This window comes from Scyliorhinus canicula, chromosome 18 (genome assembly GCF_902713615.1).
Source record: "Scyliorhinus canicula chromosome 18, sScyCan1.1, whole genome shotgun sequence".
NCBI lineage: Eukaryota > Metazoa > Chordata > Chondrichthyes > Carcharhiniformes > Scyliorhinidae > Scyliorhinus > Scyliorhinus canicula.
Window position 1 is genome coordinate 737,638 of NC_052163.1, and position 21,702 is coordinate 759,339.

The following is a 21,702-nucleotide window of genomic DNA, read 5'->3' on the forward strand; positions in this document are numbered from 1 at the left end:
AGGACAGGTACAGCACGGGGTTAGATACAGAGTAAGCTCCCTCTACACCGTCCCCATCAAACACTCCAAGGACAGGTACAGCACGGGGTTAGATACAGAGTAAAGCTCCCTCTACACTGTCCCCATCAAACACTCCCAGGACAGTTACAGCACGGGGTTAGATACAGAGTAAAGCTCCCTCTGCACTGTCCCCATCAAACACTCCCAGGGCAGTTACAGCACGGGGTTAGATACAGAGTAAAGTTCCCTCTACACTGTCCTCATCAACACTCCCAGGACAGGTACAGCATGGGGTTAGATACAGAGTAAAGCTCTCTCTACGCTGTCCCCATCAAACACTCCCAGGACCGGTACAACACGGGGTTAGATTCAGAATAAAGCTCCCTCACACTGTCCCCATCAAACACTCCCAGGACAGGTACAGCACGGGGTTAGATACAGAGTAAAGCTCCCTCTACACTGTCCCCATCAAACACTCCCAGGACAGGTACAGCACGGGGTTAGATACAGAGTAAAGCTCCCTCTACACTGTCCCCATCAAACACTCTCAGGACAGGGACAGCACGGGGTTAGATACAGGGTAAAGCTCCCTCTACATTGTCCCCATCAAACACTCCCAGGACAGGTACAGCACGGGGTTAGATACAGAGTAAAGCTCCCTCAACACTGTCCCCATCAAACACTCTCAGGACAGGGACAGCACGGGTTAGATACAGAGTAAAGCTCCCTCTACACTGTCCCCATCAAACCACCCCAGGACAGGTACAGCACGGGGTTAGATACAGAGTAAAGCTCCCTCTACACTGTCCCCATCAAACACTCCCAGGACAGGTACAGCACGGGGTTAGATACAGAGTAAAGCTCCCTCTACACCGTCCCCATCAAACACTCCAAGGACAGGTACAGCACGGGGTTAGTTACAGAGTAAAGCTCCCTCTACACTGTCCCCATCAAACACTCCCAGGACAGTTACAGCACGGGGTTAGATACAGAGTAAAGCTCCCTCTACACCGTCCCCATCAAACACTCCAAGGACAGGTACAGCACGGGGTTAGTTACAGAGTAAAGCTCCCTCTACACTGTCCCCATCAAACACTCCCAGGACAGTTACAGCACGGGGTTAGATACAGAGTAAAGCTCCCTCTGCACTGTCCCCATCAAACACTCCCAGGGCAGTTACAGCACGGGGTTAGATACAGAGTAAAGTTCCCTCTACACTGTCCTCATCAAACACTCCCAGGACAGGTACAGCATGGGGTTAGATACAGAGTAAAGCTCTCTCTACGCTGTCCCCATCAAACACTCCCAGGACCGGTACAACACGGGGTTAGATTCAGAATAAAGCTCCCTCTACACTGTCCCATCAAACACTCCCAGGACAGGTACAGCACGGGGTTAGATACAGAGTAAAGCTCCCTCTACACTGTCCCCATCAAACACTCCCAGGACAGTTACAGCACGGGGTTAGATACAGAGTAAAGCTCCCTCTACACCGTCCCCATCAAACACTCCCAGGGCAGTTACAGCACGGGGTTAGATACAGAGTAAAGTTCCCTCTACACTGTCCTCATCAAACACTCCCAGGACAGGTACAGCATGGGGTTAGATACAGAGTAAAGCTCTCTCTACGCTGTCCCCATCAAACACTCCCAGGACCGGTACAACACGGGGTTAGATTCAGAATAAAGCTCCCTCTACACTGTCCCCATCAAACTCTTCCAGGATGGTATTAATGATTTGGATGAGGGAACAAAATGGAATGGGCAGGAGTCTCCGATCAGCGAAATCCAGCACTGCACAACCTTCTTAGCTGGATTCACCTGCTTGAGTTTCTGCTTCTAAGCCGGGAGAAGGAGCACAGTCTTATGGTCTGATTTCCCAAAGTGTGGTCGGGGGATGGAAAGTTAGGCGCCCTTGATTTTTGAGTAGCAGTGGTCAAGAGTGTTGTCGCCCCTGGTGGGACAGGAGATGTGCTGGTGGAATTTTGGCAGTACACTCTTGAGGTTGGCTTTGTTGAAGTCCCCAGCCACAATGAACAAGGCCTCCGGGTGTTCTGTTTCGTAGTTGTTTATAACTGTGTATAGTTCGTCCAGCGTCTTCCTCAGGTAGCAGGTGCCAGAGAATCCATCCCTAAAAAACTACAGACAGACCTGGCTTCTCCCATTAATTATATCATCTGTATCCCACTAAGTTCCATGACCTTCTTAGCTGGGACTAACCAACACTCCCCCCATATATTATCTACACTTCAGGGAATCTCCAGAAATTAAAACACTGGTCCATTAGACCTTTATCTGTAACCAAATAAGTGTTTAAATCAATCATCGCCTCACCTTTTATGACTCTTTAATTACAGCTTTAGCAGACAAATGGGGCTGGATTCTCCCCTACCCGGCGTGACGGAGGGTGCCGGCGTAGGGGAGTGGCGCCAACCACTCAGGGGTCGCGCCTCCCCAAAGGTGGGGAATTCTCCCCACCTTTGGGGGCCAGCCCCGCGCCGGAGCAGTTTGCACCGGTAGACTGGCGCAAACACCCGGCGCAGTCGGAAGCGGGGCTGGCCGAAAGGCTTTCGGCGGTCGGCGCATGCGCCGGCAGTGACGTCAGCGGCCAGCTGCCGCTGACGTCACTGCCGGCGCATGCGCGATGCGGGGTTCTCCTCCGCGTCCGCCATGGCGGAGGCCGTGGCGGCGCGGAAGGAGAAAGAGTGCCCCCACGGCACTGCCCCGCGGAGTGAGCGGGGGGCCCCGATCGCGGGCCAGGCCTCCGTGGGGGCACCCCCCCGGGTTCGATCGCCCCCCGCCTCCCCCCAGGACCCCGGGGCCCGCTCGCGCCGCTGAGCCCGCCGTTCCAGAGGTGGTTTAAACCTCGGCGGCGGGAGAAGGCCTCCCAGCGGCGGGACTTCGGCCCATCCGGGCCGGAGATTTGAGGTAAGTTTTTAAAAAATGAAATCCCGCCGGCGCCAGCTGTTTTCACAGGCTGCCGGCGGGATTTGCACAACGCCGGTTTTTTACCGGCGGGAGAATTCAAAAACCTGCGGGAGCGGAAATAACGCCGCTTCCCGCCAATTCTCCGACCCTGCGTGGGGTCGGAGAATTTCGCCACCGTCTGGGTGCCTTCAGCCAGGCTGTTAATAACATTACTTCAACAGATATAAAATATAACATGTAACAATTTTTACATTTATCGCAGCTCGAGGTTTAGACTGTTTGAGGCTAACTTCTCCTGAGAGTCTCACCTTTTCAGTGATGTCGTTATCACAGGAATCAATACTATCTCGGAACAGATCTTCAGTGCTACCATTGCTGCTGCTAATGTTACTGTTGTGGAAAAGCTGCCTGAGGAAAATAAACAAAATACTCAATCTAACAGATCAGAGAGTGCAGCGACATCCAAGTGTGCAGTGAGATCCCAGTGTGCAGTGAGATCCCAGTGTGCAGAGAGATCCCAGTGTGCAGAGAGATCCCAGTGTGCAGAGAGATCCCAGTGTGCAGCGACATCCAAGTGTGCAGTGAGATCCCAGTGTGCAGTGAGATCCCAGTGTGCAGAGAGATCCCAGTGTGCAGCGACATCCAAGTGTGCAGTGAGATCCCAGTGTGCAGAGAGATCCCAGTGTGCAGAGAGATCCCAGTGTGCAGAGAGATCCCAGTGTGCAGAGAGATCCCAGTGTGCAGAGAGGTCCCAGTGTGAGGTGAGATCCCAGTGTGCAGAGAGATCCCAGTGTGCAGCGAGATCCCAGTGTGCAGCGACATCCAAGTGTGCAGAGAGATCCCAGTGTGCAGTGAGATCCCAGTGTGCAGCGACATCCAAGTGTGCAGAGAGATCCCAGTGTGCAGTGAGGTCCCAGTGTGCAGCGACATCCAAGTGTGCAGAGAGATCCCAGTGTGCAGTGAGATCCCAGTGTGCAGTGAGATCCCAGTGTGCAGTGAGATCCCAGTGTGCAGAGAGATCCCAGTGTGCAGCGACATCCAAGTGTGCAGTGAGATCCCAGTGTGCAGCGAGATCCCAGTGTGCAGAGAGATCCCAGTGTGCAGCGACATCCAAGTGTGCAGTGAGATCCCAGTGTGCAGAGTGATCCCAGTGTGCAGAGAGATCCCAGTGTGCAGCGACATCCAAGTGTGCAGTGAGATCCCAGTGTGCAGTGAGATCCCAGTGTGCAGAGAGATCCCAGTGTGCAGCGACATCCAAGTGTGCAGTGAGATCCCAGTGTGCAGAGAGATCCCAGTGTGCAGAGAGATCCCAGTGTGCAGAGAGATCCCAGTGTGCAGAGAGATCCCAGTGTGCAGAGAGGTCCCAGTGTGAGGTGAGATCCCAGTGTGCAGAGAGATCCCAGTGTGCAGCGAGATCCCAGTGTGCAGCGACATCCAAGTGTGCAGAGAGATCCCAGTGTGCAGTGAGGTCCCAGTGTGCAGCGACATCCAAGTGTGCAGAGAGATCCCAGTTTGCAGTGAGATCCCAGTGTGCAGTGAGATCCCAGTGTGCAGTGAGATCCCAGTGTGCAGAGAGATCCCAGTGTGCAGCGACATCCAAGTGTGCAGTGAGATCCCAGTGTGCAGCGAGATCCCAGTGTGCAGAGAGATCCCAGTGTGCAGCGACATCCAAGTGTGCAGTGAGATCCCAGTGTGCAGAGAGATCCCAGTGTGCAGAGAGATCCCAGTGTGCAGCGACATCCAAGTGTGCAGTGAGATCCCAGTGTGCAGTGAGATCCCAGTGTGCAGTGAGATCCCAGTGTGCAGAGAGATCCCAGTGTGCAGCGACATCCAAGTGTGCAGTGAGATCCCAGTGTGCAGCGAGATCCCAGTGTGCAGTGAGATCCCAGTGTGCAGTGAGATCCCAGTGTGCAGCGAGATCCCAGTGTGCAGTGAGGTCCCAGTGTGCAGCGACATCCAAGTGTGCAGAGAGATCCCAGTGTGCAGTGAGATCCCAGTGTGCAGCGACATCCAAGTGTGCAGTGAGATCCCAGTGTGCAGTGAGATCCCAGTGTGCAGAGAGATCCCAGTGTGCAGCGACATCCAAGTGTGCAGTGAGATCCCAGTGTGCAGCGAGATCCCAGTGTGCAGAGAGATCCCAGTGTGCAGCGACATCCAAGTGTGCAGTGAGATCCCAGTGTGCAGAGAGATCCCAGTGTGCAGAGAGATCCCAGTGTGCAGAGAGGTCCCAGTGTGAGGTGAGATCCCAGTGTGCAGAGAGATCCCAGTGTGCAGTGAGGTCCCAGTGTGCAGCGACATCCAAGTGTGCAGAGAGATCCCAGTGTGCAGTGAGATCCCAGTGTGCAGCGACATCCAAGTGTGCAGTGAGATCCCAGTGTGCAGCGAGATCCCAGTGTGCAGCGAGATCCCAGTGTGCAGAGAGATCCCAGTGTGCAGAGAGATGCCAGTGTGCAGTGAGATCCCAGTGTGCAGAGAGATCCCAGTGTGCATAGAGATCCCAGTGTGCAGCGAGATCCCAGTGTGCAGCGAGATCCCAGTGTGCAGAGAGATCCCAGTGTGCAGAGAGATGCCAGTGTGCAGTGAGATCCCAGTGTGCAGAGAGATCCCAGTGTGCAGTGAGATCCCAGTGTGCAGAGAGATCCCAGTGTGCAGAGAGATGCCAGTGTGCAGTGAGATCCCAGTGTGCAGAGAGATCCCAGTGTGCAGAGAGATCCCAGTGTGCAGCAAGATCCCAGTGTGCAGCGAGATCCCAGTGTGCAGTGAGATCCCAGTGTGCAGAGAGATCCCAGTGTGCAGAGAGATCCCAGTGTGCAGAGAGATCCCAGTGTGCAGTGAGATCCCAGTGTGCAGAGAGATCCCAGTGTGCAGAGAGATCCCAGTGTGCAGAGAGATCCCAGTGTGCAGAGAGATCCCAGTGTGCAGTGAGATCCCAGTGTGCAGTGAGATCCCAGTGTGCAGTGAGATCCCAGTGTGCAGCGACATCCAAGTGTGCAGTGAGATCCCAGTGTGCAGAGAGATCCCAGTGTGCAGTGAGATCCCAGTGTGCAGAGAGATCCCAGTGTGCAGAGAGATCCCAGTGTGCAGTGAGATCCCAGTGTGCAGTGAGATCCCAGTGTGCAGAGAGATCCCAGTGTGCAGAGAGATCCCAGTGTGCAGAGAGATCCCAGTGTGCAGTGAGATCCCAGTGTGCAGAGAGATCCCAGTGTGCAGCGAGATCCCAGTGTGCAGAGAGATCCCAGTGTGCAGAGAGGTCCCAGTGTGCAGAGAGATCCCAGTGTGCAGCGAGATCCCAGTGTGCAGTGAGATCCCAGTGTGCAGAGAGATCCCAGTGTGCAGCGAGATCCCAGTGTGCAGTGAGATCCCAGTGTGCAGTGAGATCCAAGTGTGCAGTGAGATCCCAGTGTGCAGTGAGATCCCAGTGTGCAGAGAGATCCCAGTGTGCAGAGAGATCCCAGTGTGCAGAGAGATCCCAGTATGCAGCGAGATCCCAGTGTGCAGAGAGATCCCAGTGTGCAGCGACATCCAAGTGTGCAGTGAGATCCCAGTGTGCAGAGAGATCCCAGTGTGCAGAGAGATCCCAGTGTGCAGCGAGATCCCAGTGTGCAGCGAGATCCCAGTGTGCAGAGAGATCCCAGTGTGCAGAGAGATCCCAGTGTGCAGAGAGATCCCAGTGTGCAGCGACATCCCAGTGTGCAGTGAGATCCCAGTGTGCAGAGAGATCCCAGTGTGCTGTGAGATCCCAGTGTGCAGAGAGATCCCAGTGTGCAGCAAGGTCCCAGTGTGCAGTGAGATCCCAGTGTGCAGAGAAATCCCAGTGTGCAGAGAGATCCCAGTGTGCAGAGAGATCCCAGTGTGCAGAGAGATCCCAGTGTGCAGCGAGATCCCAGTGTGCAGCGAGATCCCAGTGTGCAGAGAGATCCCAGTGTGCAGAGAGATCCCAGTGTGCAGAGAGATCCCAGTGTGCAGAGAGATCCCAGTGTGCAGTGAGATCCCAGTGTGCAGAGAGATCCCAGTGTGCAGTGAGATCCCAGTGTGCAGTGAGATCCCAGTGTGCAGAGAGATCCCAGTGTGCAGTGAGATCCCAGTGTGCAGAGAGATCCCAGTGTGCAGAGAGATCCCAGTGTGCAGAGAGATCCCAGTGTGCAGTGAGATCCCAGTGTGCAGAGAGATCCCAGTGTGCAGAGAGATCCCAGTGTGCAGAGAGATCCCAGTGTGCAGAGAGATCCCAGTGTGCAGCGAGATCCCAGTGTGCAGCGAGATCCCAGTGTGCAGAGAGATCCCAGTGTGCAGCGAGATCCCAGTGTGCAGAGAGATCCCAGTGTGCAGAGAGATCCCAGTGTGCAGTGAGATCCCAGTGTGCAGAGAGATGCCAGTGTGCAGTGAGATCCCAGTGTGCAGAGAGATGCCAGTGTGCAGCGAGGTCCCAGTGTGCAGCGAGATCCCAGTGTGCAGTGAGATCCCAGTGTGCAGAGAGATCCCAGTGTGCAGAGAGATCCCAGTGTGCAGCGAGATCCCAGTGTGCAGAGAGATCCCAGTGTGCAGCGAGATCCCAGTGTGCAGCGAGATCCCAGTGTGCAGCGAGATCCCAGTGTGCAGAGAGATGCCAGTGTCCAGAGAGATCCCAGTGTGCAGTGAGATCCCAGTGTGCAGAGAGATCCCAGTGTGCAGCGAGATCCCAGTGTGCAGAGAGATCCCAGTGTGCAGAGAGATCCCAGTGTGCAGAGAGATCCCAGTGTGCAGCGAGATCCCAGTGTGCAGAGAGATCCCAGTGTGCAGAGAGATCCCAGTGTGCAGAGAGATCCCAGTGTGCAGAGAGATCCCAGTGTGCAGAGAGGTCCCAGTGTGCAGCGAGATCCCAGTGTGCAGAGAGATCCCAGTGTGCAGCGAGATCCCAGTGTGCAGAGAGATCCCAGTGTGCAGAGTGATCCCAGTGTGCAGAGAGATCCCAGTGCGCAGAGAGATCCCAGTGTGCAGTGAGATCCCAGTGTGCAGTGAGATCCCAGTGTGCAGAGAGATCCCGGTGTGCAGTGAGATCCCGGTGTGCAGTGATATCCCAGTGTGCAGAGAGATCCCAGTGTGCAGAGAGATCCCAGTGTGCAGAGATCCCAGTGTGCAGTGAGATCCCAGTGTGCAGTGAGATCCCAGTGTCCAGCGAGATCCCAGTGTGCAGCGAGATCCCAGTGTGCAGCGAGATCCCAGTGTGCAGAGAGATCCAAGTGTGCAGTGAGATCCCAGTGTGCAGTGAGATCCCAGTGTGCAGAGAGATCCCAGTGTGCAGAGAGATCCCAGTGTGCAGCGAGATCCCAGTGTGCAGAGAGATGCCAGTGTCCAGAGAGATCCCAGTGTGCAGAGAGATCCCAGTGTGCAGAGAGATCCCAGTGTGCAGAGAGATCCCAGTGTGCAGCGAGATCCCAGTGTGCAGAGAGATGCCAGTGTCCAGAGAGATCCCAGTGTGCAGCGAGATCCCAGTGTGCAGCGAGATTCCAGTGTGCCGAGAGATGCCAGTGTCCAGAGAGATCCCAGTGTGCAGAGAGATCCCAGTGTGCAGTGAGATCCCAGTGTGCAGAGAGATCCCAGTGTGCAGAGAGGTCCCAGTGTGCAGAGAGATCCCAGTGTGCAGCGAGATCCCAGTGTGCAGAGAGATCCCAGTGTCCAGAAAGATCCCAGTGTGCAGCGAGATCCCAGTGTGCAGAGAGGTCCCAGTGTGCAGCGAGATCCCAGTGTGCAGTGAGATCCCAGTGAGCAGAGAGATCCCAGTGTGCAGAGAGATGCCAGTGTGCAGCGAGGTCCCAGTGTGCAGAGAGATCCCAGTGTGCAGTGAGATCCCAGTGTGCAGCGAGATCCCAGTGTGCCGAGAGATGCCAGTGTGCAGAGAGATCCCAGTGTGCAGAGAGATCCCAGTGTGCAGTGAGATCCCAGTGTGCAGCGAGATCCCAGTGTGCAGTGAGATCCCAGTGAGCAGAGAGATCCCAGTGTGCAGAGAGATGCCAGTGTGCAGCGAGGTCCCAGTGTGCAGAGAGATCCCAGTGTGCAGAGAGATCCCAGTGTGCAGTGAGATCCCAGTGTGCAGAGATCCCAGTGTGCAGCAAGATCCCAGTGTGCAGAGAGATCCCAGTGTGCAGTGAGATCCCAGTGTGCAGTGAGATCCCAGTGTGCAGAGTGAACCCAGTGTGCAGTGAGATCCCAGTGTGCAGCGAGATCCCAGTGTGCAGAGAGATCCCAGTGTGCAGCAAGATCCCAGTGTGCAAAGAGATCCCAGTGTGCAGAGAGATCCCAGTGTGCAGAGAGATCCCAGTGTGCAGAGAGATCAGTGTGCAGTGAGATCCCAGTGTGCAGAGAGATCCCAGTGTGCAGAGAGATCCCAGTGTGCAGTGAGATCCCAGTGTGCAGAGAGATCCCAGTGTGCAGTGAGATCCCAGTGTGCAGAGAGATCCCAGTGTGCAGAGTGATCCCAGTGTGCAGGGAGATCCCAGTGTGCTGAGAGATCCCAGTGTGCAGAGAGATCCCAGTGTGCAGAGAGATCCCAGTGTGCAGAGTGATCCCAGTGTGCAGCGAGATCCCAGTGTGCAGAGAGATCCCAGTGTGCAGTGAGATCCCAGTGTGCAGAGAGATCCCAGTGTGCAGAGAGATCCCAGTGTGCAGAGAGATCCCAGTGTGCAGAGAGATCCCAGTGTGCAGAGAGATCCCAGTGTGCAGAGAGGTCCCAGTGTGCAGCGAGATCCCAGTGTGCAGCAAGATCCCAGTGTGCAGAGAGATCCCAGTGTGCAGAGAGATCCCAGTGTGCAGAGAGATCCCAGTGTGCAGAGAGATCCCAGTGTGCAGAGAGATCCCAGTGTGCAGCGAGATCCCAGTGTGCAGAGAGGTCCCAGTGTGCAGAGAGATGCCAGTGTGCAGTGAGATCCCGGTGTGCAGAGAGATCCCAGTGTGCAGTGAGATCCCAGTGTGCAGAGAGATCCCAGTGTGCAGGGAGATCCCAGTGTGCAGAGAAATCAGTGTGCAGAGAGATCCCAGTGTGCAGAGAAATCAGTGTGCAGAGAGATCCCAGTGTGCAGAGAGATCCCAGTGTGCAGAGAGATCCCAGTGTGCAGCGAGATCCCAGTGTGCAGAGAGATCCCAGTGTGCAGCGAGATCCCAGTGTGCAGAGAGATCCCAGTGTGCAGAGAGATCCCAGTGTGCAGCGAGATCCCAGTGTGCAGAGAGATCCCAGTGTGCAGAGAGATCCCAGTGTGCAGCGAGATCCCAGTGTGCAGGGAGATCCCAGTGTGCAGAGAAATCAGTGTGCAGCGAGATCCCAGTGTGCAGAGAGATCCCAGTGTGCAGCGAGATCCTAGTGTGCAGGGAGATCCCAGTGTGCAGTGAGATCCCAGTGTGCAGTGAGATCCCAGTGTGCAGCGAGATCCCAGTGTGCAGCGAGATCCCAGTGTGCAGCAAGATCCCAGTGTGCAGAGTGATCCCAGTGTGCAGAGAGATCCCAGTGTGCAGTGAGATCCCAGTGTGCAGAGAGATCCCAGTGTGCAGCGAGATCCCAGTGTGCAGCAAGATCCCAGTGTGCAGAGTGATCCCAGTGTGCAGAGAGATCCCAGTGTGCAGCGAGATCCCAGTGTGCAGTGAGATCCCAGTGTGCAGAGAGATCCCAGTGTGCAGCAAGATCCCAGTGTGCAGCGAGATGCCAGTGTGCAGCGAGATCCCAGTGTGCAGAGAGATCCCAGTGTGCAGAGAGGTCCCAGTGTGCAGAGAGATCCCAGTGTGCAGAGAAATCAGTGTGCAGAGAGATCCCAGTGTGCAGAGAGATCCCAGTGTGCAGAGAAATCAGTGTGCAGAGAGATCCCAGTGTGCAGAGAAATCAGTGTGCAGAGAGATCCCAGTGTGCAGAGAGATCCCAGTGTGCAGAGAGATCCCAGTGTGCAGCGAGATCCCAGTGTGCAGCGAGATCCCAGTGTGAAGAGAGATCCCAGTGTGCAGCGAGATCCCAGTGTGCAGAGAGATCCCAGTGTGCAGCGAGATCCCAGTGTGCAGCGAGATCCCAGTGTGCAGCGAGATCCCAGTGTGCAGCGAGATCCCAGTGTGCAGCAAGATCCCAGTGTGCAGAGTGATCCCAGTGTGCAGAGAGGTCCCAGTGTGCAGAGAGATCCCAGTGTGCAGCGAGATCCCAGTGTGCAGAGTGATCCCAGTGTCCAGAGAGGTCCCAGTGTGCAGAGAGATCCCAGTGTGCAGCGAGATCCCAGTGTGCAGAGAGATCCAAGTGTGCAGTGAGATCCCAGTGTGCAGTGAGATCCCAGTGTGCAGAGAGATCCCAGTGTGCAGAGAGATTCCAGTGTCCAGAGAGATCCCAGTGTGCAGCGAGATCCCAGTGTGCAGAGAGATGCCAGTGTGCAGCGAGATCCCAGTGTGCAGGGAGATCCCAGTGTGCAGCAAGATTCCAGTGTGCAGAGAGATCCCAGTGTGCAGAGAGATCCCAGTGTGCAGCGAGATCCCAGTGTGCAGAGAGATCCCAGTGTGCAGAGAGATCCCAGTGTGCAGCAAGATCCCAGTGTGCAGAGAGATCCCAGTGTGCAGAGAGATCCCAGTGTGCAGCGAGGTCCCAGTGTGCAGTGAGATCCCAGTGTGCAGTGAGATCCCAGTGTGCAGTGAGGTCCCAGTGTGCAGCGAGATCCCAGTGTGCAGCAAGATCCCAGCGTGCAGCGAGATTCCAGTGTGCAGCGAGATCCCAGTGTGCAGAGAGATCCCAGTATGCCGAGAGATGCCAGTGTGTAGAGAGATCCCAGTGTGCAGTGAGATCCCAGTGTGCAGTGAGATCCCAGTGTGCAGCGAGATCCCAGTGTGCAGCGAGATTCCAGTGTGCAGAAAGATCCCAGTGTGCCGAGAGATCCCAGTGTGCAGAGAGATCCCAGTGTGTAGAGAGATGCCAGTGTGTAGAGAGATCCCAGTGTGCCGAGAGATGCCAGTGTGTAGAGAGATCCCAGTGTGCAGCGAGATCCCAGTGTGCAGAGAGATCCCAGTGTCCAGAAAGATCCCAGTGTGCAGAGAGATCCCAGTGTCCAGAAAGATCCCAGTGTGCAGCGAGATCCCAGTGTGCAGAGTGAACCCAGTGTGCAGTGAGATCCCAGTGTGCAGCGAGATCCCAGTGTGCAGAGAGATCCCAGTGTGCAGCAAGATCCCAGTGTGCAGCGAGATCCCAGTGTGCAGAGAGATCCCAGTGTGCAGCAAGATCCCAGTGTGCAGCGAGATCCCAGTGTGCAGAGAGATCCCAGTGTGCAGCGAGATCCCAGTGTCCAGAGAGATCCCAGTGTGCAGAGAGATCCCAGTGTCCAGCGAGATCCCAGTGTGCAGCGAGATCCCAGTGTGCAGCGAGATCCCAGTGTGAAGAGAGATCCCAGTGTGCAGCGAGATCCCAGTGTGCAGAGAGATCCCAGTGTGCAGCGAGATCCCAGTGTGCAGCGAGATCCCAGTGTGCAGCGAGATCCCAGTGTGCAGCGAGATCCCAGTGTGCAGCAAGATCCCAGTGTGCAGAGTGATCCCAGTGTGCAGAGAGGTCCCAGTGTGCAGAGAGATCCCAGTGTGCAGCGAGATCCCAGTGTGCAGAGTGATCCCAGTGTCCAGAGAGGTCCCAGTGTGCAGAGAGATCCCAGTGTGCAGCGAGATCCCAGTGTGCAGAGAGATCCAAGTGTGCAGTGAGATCCCAGTGTGCAGTGAGATCCCAGTGTGCAGAGAGATCCCAGTGTGCAGAGAGATTCCAGTGTCCAGAGAGATCCCAGTGTGCAGCGAGATCCCAGTGTGCAGAGAGATGCCAGTGTGCAGCGAGATCCCAGTGTGCAGGGAGATCCCAGTGTGCAGCAAGATTCCAGTGTGCAGAGAGATCCCAGTGTGCAGAGAGATCCCAGTGTGCAGCGAGGTCCCAGTGTGCAGAGAGATCCCAGTGTGCAGAGAGATCCCAGTGTGCAGCAAGATTCCAGTGTGCAGAGAGATCCCAGTGTGCAGAGAGATCCCAGTGTGCAGCGAGGTCCCAGTGTGCAGTGAGATCCCAGTGTGCAGTGAGATCCCAGTGTGCAGTGAGGTCCCAGTGTGCAGCGAGATCCCAGTGTGCAGCAAGATCCCAGCGTGCAGCGAGATTCCAGTGTGCAGCGAGATCCCAGTGTGCAGAGAGATCCCAGTGTGCCGAGAGATGCCAGTGTGTAGAGAGATCCCAGTGTGCAGTGAGATCCCAGTGTGCAGTGAGATCCCAGTGTGCAGCGAGATCCCAGTGTGCAGCGAGATTCCAGTGTGCAGAAAGATCCCAGTGTGCCGAGAGATCCCAGTGTGCAGAGAGATCCCAGTGTGTAGAGAGATGCCAGTGTGTAGAGAGATCCCAGTGTGCCGAGAGATGCCAGTGTGTAGAGAGATCCCAGTGTGCAGCGAGATCCCAGTGTGCAGAGAGATCCCAGTGTCCAGAAAGATCCCAGTGTGCAGAGAGATCCCAGTGTCCAGAAAGATCCCAGTGTGCAGCGAGATCCCAGTGTGCAGAGTGAACCCAGTGTGCAGTGAGATCCCAGTGTGCAGCGAGATCCCAGTGTGCAGAGAGATCCCAGTGTGCAGCAAGATCCCAGTGTGCAGCGAGATCCCAGTGTGCAGAGAGATCCCAGTGTGCAGCAAGATCCCAGTGTGCAGCGAGATCCCAGTGTGCAGAGAGATCCCAGTGTGCAGCGAGATCCCAGTGTCCAGAGAGATCCCAGTGTGCAGAGAGATCCCAGTGTCCAGCGAGATCCCAGTGTGCAGCGAGATTCCAGTGTGCTGAGAGATCCCAGTGTGCAGTGAGATCCCAGTGTGCAGAGAGATCCCAGTGTGCAGAGAGATCCCAGTGTGCAGCGAGGTCCCAGTGTGCAGGGAGATCCCAGTGTGCTGAGAGATCCCAGTGTGCAGCGAGATCCCAGTGTGCCGAGAGATCCCAGTGTGCAGAGAGATCCCAGTGTGCAGAGAGATCCCAGTGTGCAGAGAGATCCCAGTGTGCAGTGAGATGCCAGTGTGCAGAGAGATCCCAGTGTGCAGCGAGATCCCAGTGTGCCGAGAGATCCCAGTGTGCAGCGAGATCCCAGTGTGCCGAGAGATCCCAGTGTGCAGTGAGATCCCAGTGTGCTGAGAGATCCCAGTGTGCAGAGAGATCCCAGTGTGCAGTGAGATCCCAGTGTGCAGAGAGATCCCAGTGTGCAGAGAGATCCCAGTGTGCAGCGAGATCCCAGTGTGCAGAGAGGTCCCAGTGTGCAGCAAGATCACAGTGTGCAGAGAGATCCCAGTGTGCAGAGAGATCCCAGTGTGCAGTGAGATCCCAGTGTGCAGCGAGATCCAAGTGTGCAGGGAGATCCCAGTGTGCAGATAAATCAGTGTGCAGAGAGATCCCAGTGTGCAGAGAAATCAGTGTGCAGAGAGATCCCAGTGTGCAGAGAGATCCCAGTGTGCAGTGAGATCCCAGTGTGCAGAGAGATCCCAGTGTGCAGAGAGATCCCAGTGTGCAGAGAGATCCCAGTGTGCAGAGAGATCCCAGTGTGCAGCGAGATCCCAGTGTGCAGGGAGATCCCAGTGTGCAGAGAAATCAGTGTGCAGAGAGATCCCAGTGTGCAGGGAGATCCCAGTGTGCAGAGAAATCAGTGTGCAGAGAGATCCCAGTGTGCAGAGAAATCAGTGTGCAGAGAGATCCCAGTGTGCAGAGAGATCCCAGTGTGCAGAGAGATCCCAGTGTGCAGCGAGATCCCAGTGTGCAGCGAGATCCCAGTGTGCAGAGAGATCCCAGTGTGCAGTGAGATCCCAGTGTGCAGAGAGATCCCAGTGTGCAGAGAGATCCCAGTGTGCAGGGAGATCCCAGTGTGCAGAGAGATCCCAGTGTGCAGCGAGATCCCAGTGTGCAGCGAGATCCCAGTGTGCAGCGAGATCCCAGTGTGCAGCGAGATCCCAGTGTGCAGCGAGATCCCAGTGTGCAGCGAGATCCCAGTGTGCAGCGAGATCCCAGTGTGCAGTGAGATCCCAGTGTGCAGAGAGATCCCAGTGTGCAGCGAGATCCCAGTGTGCAGAGAGATCCCAGTGTGCAGCGAGATCCCAGTGTGCAGTGAGATCCCAGTGTGCAGCAAGATCCCAGTGTGCAGTGAGATCCCAGTGTGCAGAGAAATCAGTGTGCAGTGAGATCCCAGTGTGCAGAGAGATCCCAGTGTGCAGGGAGATCCCAGTGTGCAGAGAAATCAGTGTGCAGAGAGATCCCAGTGTGCAGAGAAATCAGTGTGCAGAGAGATCCCAGTGTGCAGAGAGATCCCAGTGTGCAGAGAGATCCCAGTGTGCAGAGAGATCCCAGTGTGCAGAGAGATCCCAGTGTGCAGCGAGATCCCAGTGTGCAGAGAGATCCCAGTGTGCAGAGAGATCCCAGTGTGCAGCGAGATCCCAGTGTGCAGCGAGATCCCAGTGTGCAGCGAGATCCCAGTGTGCAGAGAGATCCCAGTGTGCAGAGAGATCCCAGTGTGCAGAGAGATCCCAGTGTGCAGAGAGATCCCAGTGTGCTGAGAGATCCCAGTGTGCAGTGAGATCCCAGTGTGCAGCGAGATCCCAGTGTGCAGCGAGATCCCAGTGTGCAGAGAGATCCCAGTGTGCAGCGAGATCCCAGTGTGCAGCGAGATCCCAGTGTGCAGAGATCCCAGTGTGCAGCGAGATCCCAGTGTGCAGCGAGATCCCAGTGTGCAGCGAGATCCCAGTGTGCAGAGAGATCCCAGTGTGCAGAGAGATCCCAGTGTGCAGAGAGATCCCAGTGTGCAGAGAGATCCCAGTGTGCTGAGAGATCCCAGTGTGCAGTGAGATCCCAGTGTGCAGAGAGATCCCAGTGTGCAGGGAGATCCCAGTGTGCAGAGAGATCCCAGTGTGCAGCGAGATCCCAGTGTGCAGCGAGATCCCAGTGTGCAGCGAGATCCCAGTGTGCAGCGAGATCCCAGTGTGCAGCGAGATCCCAGTGTGCAGCGAGATCCCAGTGTGCAGTGAGATCCCAGTGTGCAGAGAGATCCCAGTGTGCAGCGAGATCCCAGTGTGCAGAGAGATCCCAGTGTGCAGCGAGATCCCAGTGTGCAGTGAGATCCCAGTGTGCAGCAAGATCCCAGTGTGCAGTGAGATCCCAGTGTGCAGAGAAATCAGTGTGCAGTGAGATCCCAGTGTGCAGAGAGATCCCAGTGTGCAGGGAGATCCCAGTGTGCAGAGAAATCAGTGTGCAGAGAGATCCCAGTGTGCAGAGAAATCAGTGTGCAGAGAGATCCCAGTGTGCAGAGAGATCCCAGTGTGCAGAGAGATCCCAGTGTGCAGAGAGATCCCAGTGTGCAGAGAGATCCCAGTGTGCAGCGAGATCCCAGTGTGCAGAGAGATCCCAGTGTGCAGAGAGATCCCAGTGTGCAGCGAGATCCCAGTGTGCAGCGAGATCCCAGTGTGCAGCGAGATCCCAGTGTGCAGAGAGATCCCAGTGTGCAGAGAGATCCCAGTGTGCAGAGAGATCCCAGTGTGCAGAGAGATCCCAGTGTGCTGAGAGATCCCAGTGTGCAGTGAGATCCCAGTGTGCAGTGAGATCCCAGTGTGCAGCGAGATCCCAGTGTGCAGAGAGATCCCAGTGTGCAGAGAGGTCCCAGTGTGCAGAGAGATCCCAGTGTGCAGTGAGATCCCAGTGTGCAGAGAGATCCCAGTGTGCAGAGAGGTCCCAGTGTGCAGAGAGATCCCAGTGTGCAGTGAGATCCCAGTGTGCAGTGAGATCCCAGTGTGCAGTGAGATCGCAGTGTGCAGAGAGATCCCAGTGTGCAGAGAGATGCCAGTGTGCAGAGAGATCCCAGTGTGCAGAGAGGTCCCAGTGTGCAGTGAGATCCCAGTGTGCAGCGAGATCCCAGTGTGCAGCGAGATCCCAGTGTGCAGAGAGATCCCAGTGTGCAGAGAGGTCCCAGTGTGCAGAGAGATCCCAGTGTGCAGTGAGATCCCAGTGTGCAGTGAGATCCCAGTGTGCAGAGAGATCCCAGTGTGCAGAGAGATCCCAGTGTGCAGAGAGATCCCAGTGTGCAGCGAGATCCCAGTGTGCAGCGAGATCCCAGTGTGCAGCGAGATCCCAGTGTGCAGAGAGATCCCAGTGTGCAGCGAGATCCCAGTGTGCAGCAAGATCCCAGTGTGCAGAGAGATCCCAGTGTGCAGCGAGATCCCAGTGTGCAGAGAGATCCCAGTGTGCAGAGAGGTCGCAGTGTGCAGAGAGATCCCAGTGTGCAGTGAGATCCCAGTGTGCAGCGAGATCCCAGTGTGCAGCGAGATCCCAGTGTGCAGAGAGATCCCAGTGTGCAGTGAGATCCCAGTGTGCAGCAAGGTCAGGCTACGGAAAGGTCATCAACAGAAATGTCACGGTATGGAAAAGTCACGCTGTGGAAAGGTCACGCTGTGGAAAGGTCACGCTGTGGAAAGGTCACGCTATGGAAAGGTCACGCTGTGGAAAGGTCACGCTGTGGAAAGGTCACGCTGTGGAAAGGTCACGCTGTGGAAAGGTCACGCTATGGAAAGGTTACGCTGTGGAAAGGTCACGCTATGGAAAGGTCACGCTATGGAAAGGTCACGCTGTGGAAAGGTCACGCTGTGGAAAGGTCACGCTGTGGAAAGGTCACGCTATGGAAAGGTCACGCTGTGGAAAGGTCACGCTGTGGAAAGGTCACGCTGTGGAAAGGTCACGCTGTGGAAAGGTCACGCTATGGAACATTTTGTATTCTTTACAATGGGACAGGTCCGGTCCAGTTATCTCAGGTTGAAAGGTCACTGCCAGGGAGACGCTGAATCCACCCCCGATCCTTGACCCTGGCGTTCCACACAGAGATCAAGTTGAGAAATCCTCACCTCCCAAAAGCTGTTGACGAGATCTTCCTGTTTGGGCTGTAAAATAAAAGTAAGTCGGGGGATTAACGCCTGTTCCTGACGCAGCAACAGTCACACTCAATAATATTCCCCCCTTCCTCCCTCAACCAATCCCTCAACCTCTGAGTCCTGACCCCAGTCTGAGGTCCTGACCCCAGTCAGAGCTCCTGACCCCAGTCGGAGGTCCTGACCCCAATCGGAGGTCCTGACCCCAATCGGAGGTCCTGACCCCAATCGGAGGTCCTGACCCCAATCGGAGCTCCTGACCCCAATCGGAGGTCCTGACCCCAATCGGAGGTCCTGACCCCAATCGGAGGTCCTGACCCCAGTCGGAGGTCCTGACCCCAGTCGGAGGTCCTGACCCCAGTCAGAGCTCCTGACCCCAGTCAGAGATCCTGACCCCAATCAGAGGTCCTGACCCCAGTCAGAGGTCCTGACCCCAATCAGAGGTCCTGACCCCAGTCAGAGCTCCTGACCCCGGTCGGAGGTCCTGACCCCAATCGGAGGTCCTGACCCCAGTCGGAGCTCCTGACCCCAGTCAGAGGTCCTGACCCCAATCAGAGGTCCTGACCCCAGTCAGAGCTCCTGACCCCAGTCGGAGCTCCTGACCCCAGTCAGAGGTCCTGACCCCAGTCAGAGGTCCTGACCCCAGTCAGAGGTCCTGACCCCAATCAGAGGTCCTGACCCCAGTCGGAGGTCCTGACCCCAGTCAGAGCTCCTGACCCCAGTCAGAGGTCCTGACCCCAGTCAGAGATCCTGACCCCAGTCAGAGGTCCTGACCCCAGTCAGAGATCCTGACCCCAGTCAGGGGTCCTGACCCCAGTCAGAGCTCCTGACCCCAGTCGTAGGTCCTGACCCCAGTCAGGGGTCCTGACCCCAGTCAGAGCTCCTGACCCCAGTCAGAGGTCCTGACCCCAGTCAGAGCTCCTGACCCCAGTCAGAGATCCTGACCCCAGTCACTGGACAGTGATCAGGAACAGATCATGGATCCATTGTGAGGAAGACCCTAAACTTTAAGCTCCTGTTAAATGATCAATCTTTACAAGGGATCAAGGTCACTGTGGGGTTACCATGGGTTACCAGAGGGTCACTGTGTTTTTTTTAATTCATTTACGGGATGTTGGTGGAGCTGGTTAGAGCAGCATTTATTGCCCATCCCCGATTGCCCTTCAGACGGTGGTGCTGAGCCGCCTTCTTGAACCGCTGCAGTCCCTGAGGTGTAGGTACACCCACTGTGCTGTTAGGGAGGGAGTTCCAGGATGTTGCCCCAGTGACAGTGAAGGAAAGGCCAATATATTTCCGTCAGGGTGGTGAGTGACACGGAGGGGAATCTCCAGGTGGTGGGGTTCCCAGGTATGCCACGGGGTTGCCACGGTCAAGGCAACCGTGAGGAGGAGTTTATAGAATGTATCCGCGATAGTTTCCTAGAACAGTATGTAATGGAACCTACGAGGGAACAAGCGGTCCTAGATCTTGTCCTGTGTAATGAGACAGGATTGATTCATGATCTCATAGTTAGGGATCCTCTCGGAAGGAGCGATCACAATATGGTGGAATTTAAAATACAGATGGAGGGTGAGAAAGTAAAATCAAATACTAGTGTTTTGTGTTTAAACAAAGGAGATTACAAGGGGATGAGAGAAGAACTAGCTAAGGTAGACTGGGAGCTAAGACTTTATGGTGGAACAGTTGAGGAACAGTGGAGAACCTTCCAAGTGATTTTTCACAGTGCTCAGCAAAGGTTTATACCAACAAAAAGGAAGGACGGAAGAAAGAGGGAAAATCGACCGTGGATATCTAAGGAAATAAGGGAGAGTATCAAATTGAAGGAAAAAGCATATAAAGTGGCAAAGATTGCTGGGAGATTAGAGGACTGGGAAATCTTTAGGGGGCAACAGAAAGCTACTAAAAAAGCTATAAAGAAGAGTAAGATAGAGTATGAGAGTAAACTTGCTCAGAATATAAAAACAGACAGTAAAAGTTTTTACAAATATATAAGACAAAAAAGAGTGGCTAAGGTAAATATTGGTCCTTTAGAGGATGAGAAGGGAGTTTTAATAATGGGAAATGAGGAAATGGCTGAGGAACTGAACAGGTTTTTTGGGTCGGTCTTCACAGTGGAAGACACAAATAACATGCCAGCGACTGATAGAAATGAGGCTATGACAGGTGAGGACCTTGAGAGGATTGTTATCACTAAGGAGGGAGTGATGGGCAAGCTAATGGGGCTAAAGGTAGACAAGTCTCCTGGCCCTGATGGAATGCATCCCAGAGTGCTAAAAGAGATGGCTAGGGAAATTGCAGATGCACTAGTGATAATTTACCGAAATTCACTTGACTCTGGGGTGGTCCCGGTGGATTGGAAATTAGCAAACGTGACGCCACTGTTTAAAAAAGGAGGTAGGCAGAAAGCAGGAAATTATAGGCCAGTGAGTTTAACTTCGGTAATAGGGAAGATGCTGGAATCTATCATCAAGAAAGAAATTGCGAGGCATCTGGATAGAAATTGTCCCATTGGGCAGACGCAGCATGGGTTCGTAAAAGGCAGGTCATGCCTAACTAATTTAGTGGAATTTTTTGAGGACATTACCAGTGCAGTAGATAACGGGCAGCCGATGGATGTGGTATATCTGGATTTCCAGAAAGCCTTTGACAAGGTGCCACACAAAAGGTTGCTGCATAAGATAAAGATGCATGGCATTAAGGGTAAAGTAGTAGCATGGATAGAGGATTGGTTAATTAATAGAAAGCAAAGAGTTGGGATAAATGGGTGTTTCTCTGGTTGGCAATCAGTAGCTAGTGGTGTCCCTCAGGGATCCGTGTTGGGCCCACAATTGTTCACAATTTACATTGATGATTTGGAGTTGGGGACCAAGGGCAATGTGTCCAAGTTTGCAGATGACACTAAGATGAGTGGTAAAGCGAAAAGTGCAGAGGATACTGGAAGTCTGCAGAGGGATTTGGATAGGTTAAGTGAATGGGCTCGGGTCTGGCAGATGGAATACAATGTTGACAAATGTGAGGTTATCCATTTTGGTAGGAATAACAGCAAACGGGATTATTATTTAAACGATAAAATATTAAAGCATGCCGCTGTTCAGAGAGACTTGGGTGTGCTAGTGCATGAGTCACAGAAGGTTGGTTTACAAGTGCAACAGGTGATTAAGAAGGCAAATGGAATTTTGTCCTTCATTGCTAGAGGGATGGAGTTTAAGACTAGGGAGGTTATGTTGCAATTGTATAAGGTGTTAGTGCGGCCACACCTGGAGTATTGTGTTCAGTTTTGGTCTCCTTACTTGAGAAAGGACGTACTGGCGCTGGAGGGTGTGCAGAGGAGATTCACTAGGTTAATCCCAGAGCTGAAGGGGTTGGATTACGAGGGGAGGTTGAGTAGACTGGGACTGCACTCGTTGGAATTCAGAAGGATGAGGGGGGATCTTATAGAAACATTTAAAATTATGAAGGGAATAGATAGGATAGATGCGGGCAGGTTGTTTCCACTGGCGGGTGACAGCAGAACTAGGGGGCATAGCCTCAAAATAAGGGGAAGTAGATTTAGGACTGAGTTTAGGAGGAACTTCTTCACCCAAAGGGTTGTGAATCTATGGAATTCCTTGCCCAGTGAAGCAGTTGAGGCTCCTTCATTACATGTTTTTAAGGTAAAGATAGATAGTTTTTTGAAGAATAAAGGGATTAAGGGTTATGGTGTTCGGGCCGGAAAGTGGAGCTGAGTCCACAAAAGGTCAGCCATGATCTCATTGAATGGCGGAGCAGGCTCGAGGGGCCAGATGGCCTACTCCTGCTCCTAGTTCTTATGTTCTTATGTATCTGCTGCTCTTGTCCTTCTAGATGGTAGTGTCCCATGGGTTTGGAAGGTGCTGCCTAAGGAACCTTGGTAAGTTACTGC

At 54.5% G+C, this 21,702-nt stretch overlaps 1 protein-coding gene across 1 annotated transcript in view; it reads right to left on the reverse strand.

Annotated features, from left to right (window-relative positions):
* rab11fip4a (RAB11 family interacting protein 4 (class II) a) overlaps nt 1-21,702 on the reverse strand; it is a 151,049-nt gene that overhangs the window by 17,203 nt on the left and 112,144 nt on the right. Inside the window, exons 7-8 of the mRNA XM_038777895.1 lie at nt 17,778-17,813; nt 3,179-3,335 (exon numbers count right to left, since the gene is read on the reverse strand). Of these exons, the coding sequence (XP_038633823.1) occupies nt 3,179-3,335; nt 17,778-17,813 (193 nt within the window). The remainder of the gene's footprint in view (nt 1-3,178; nt 3,336-17,777; nt 17,814-21,702) is intronic.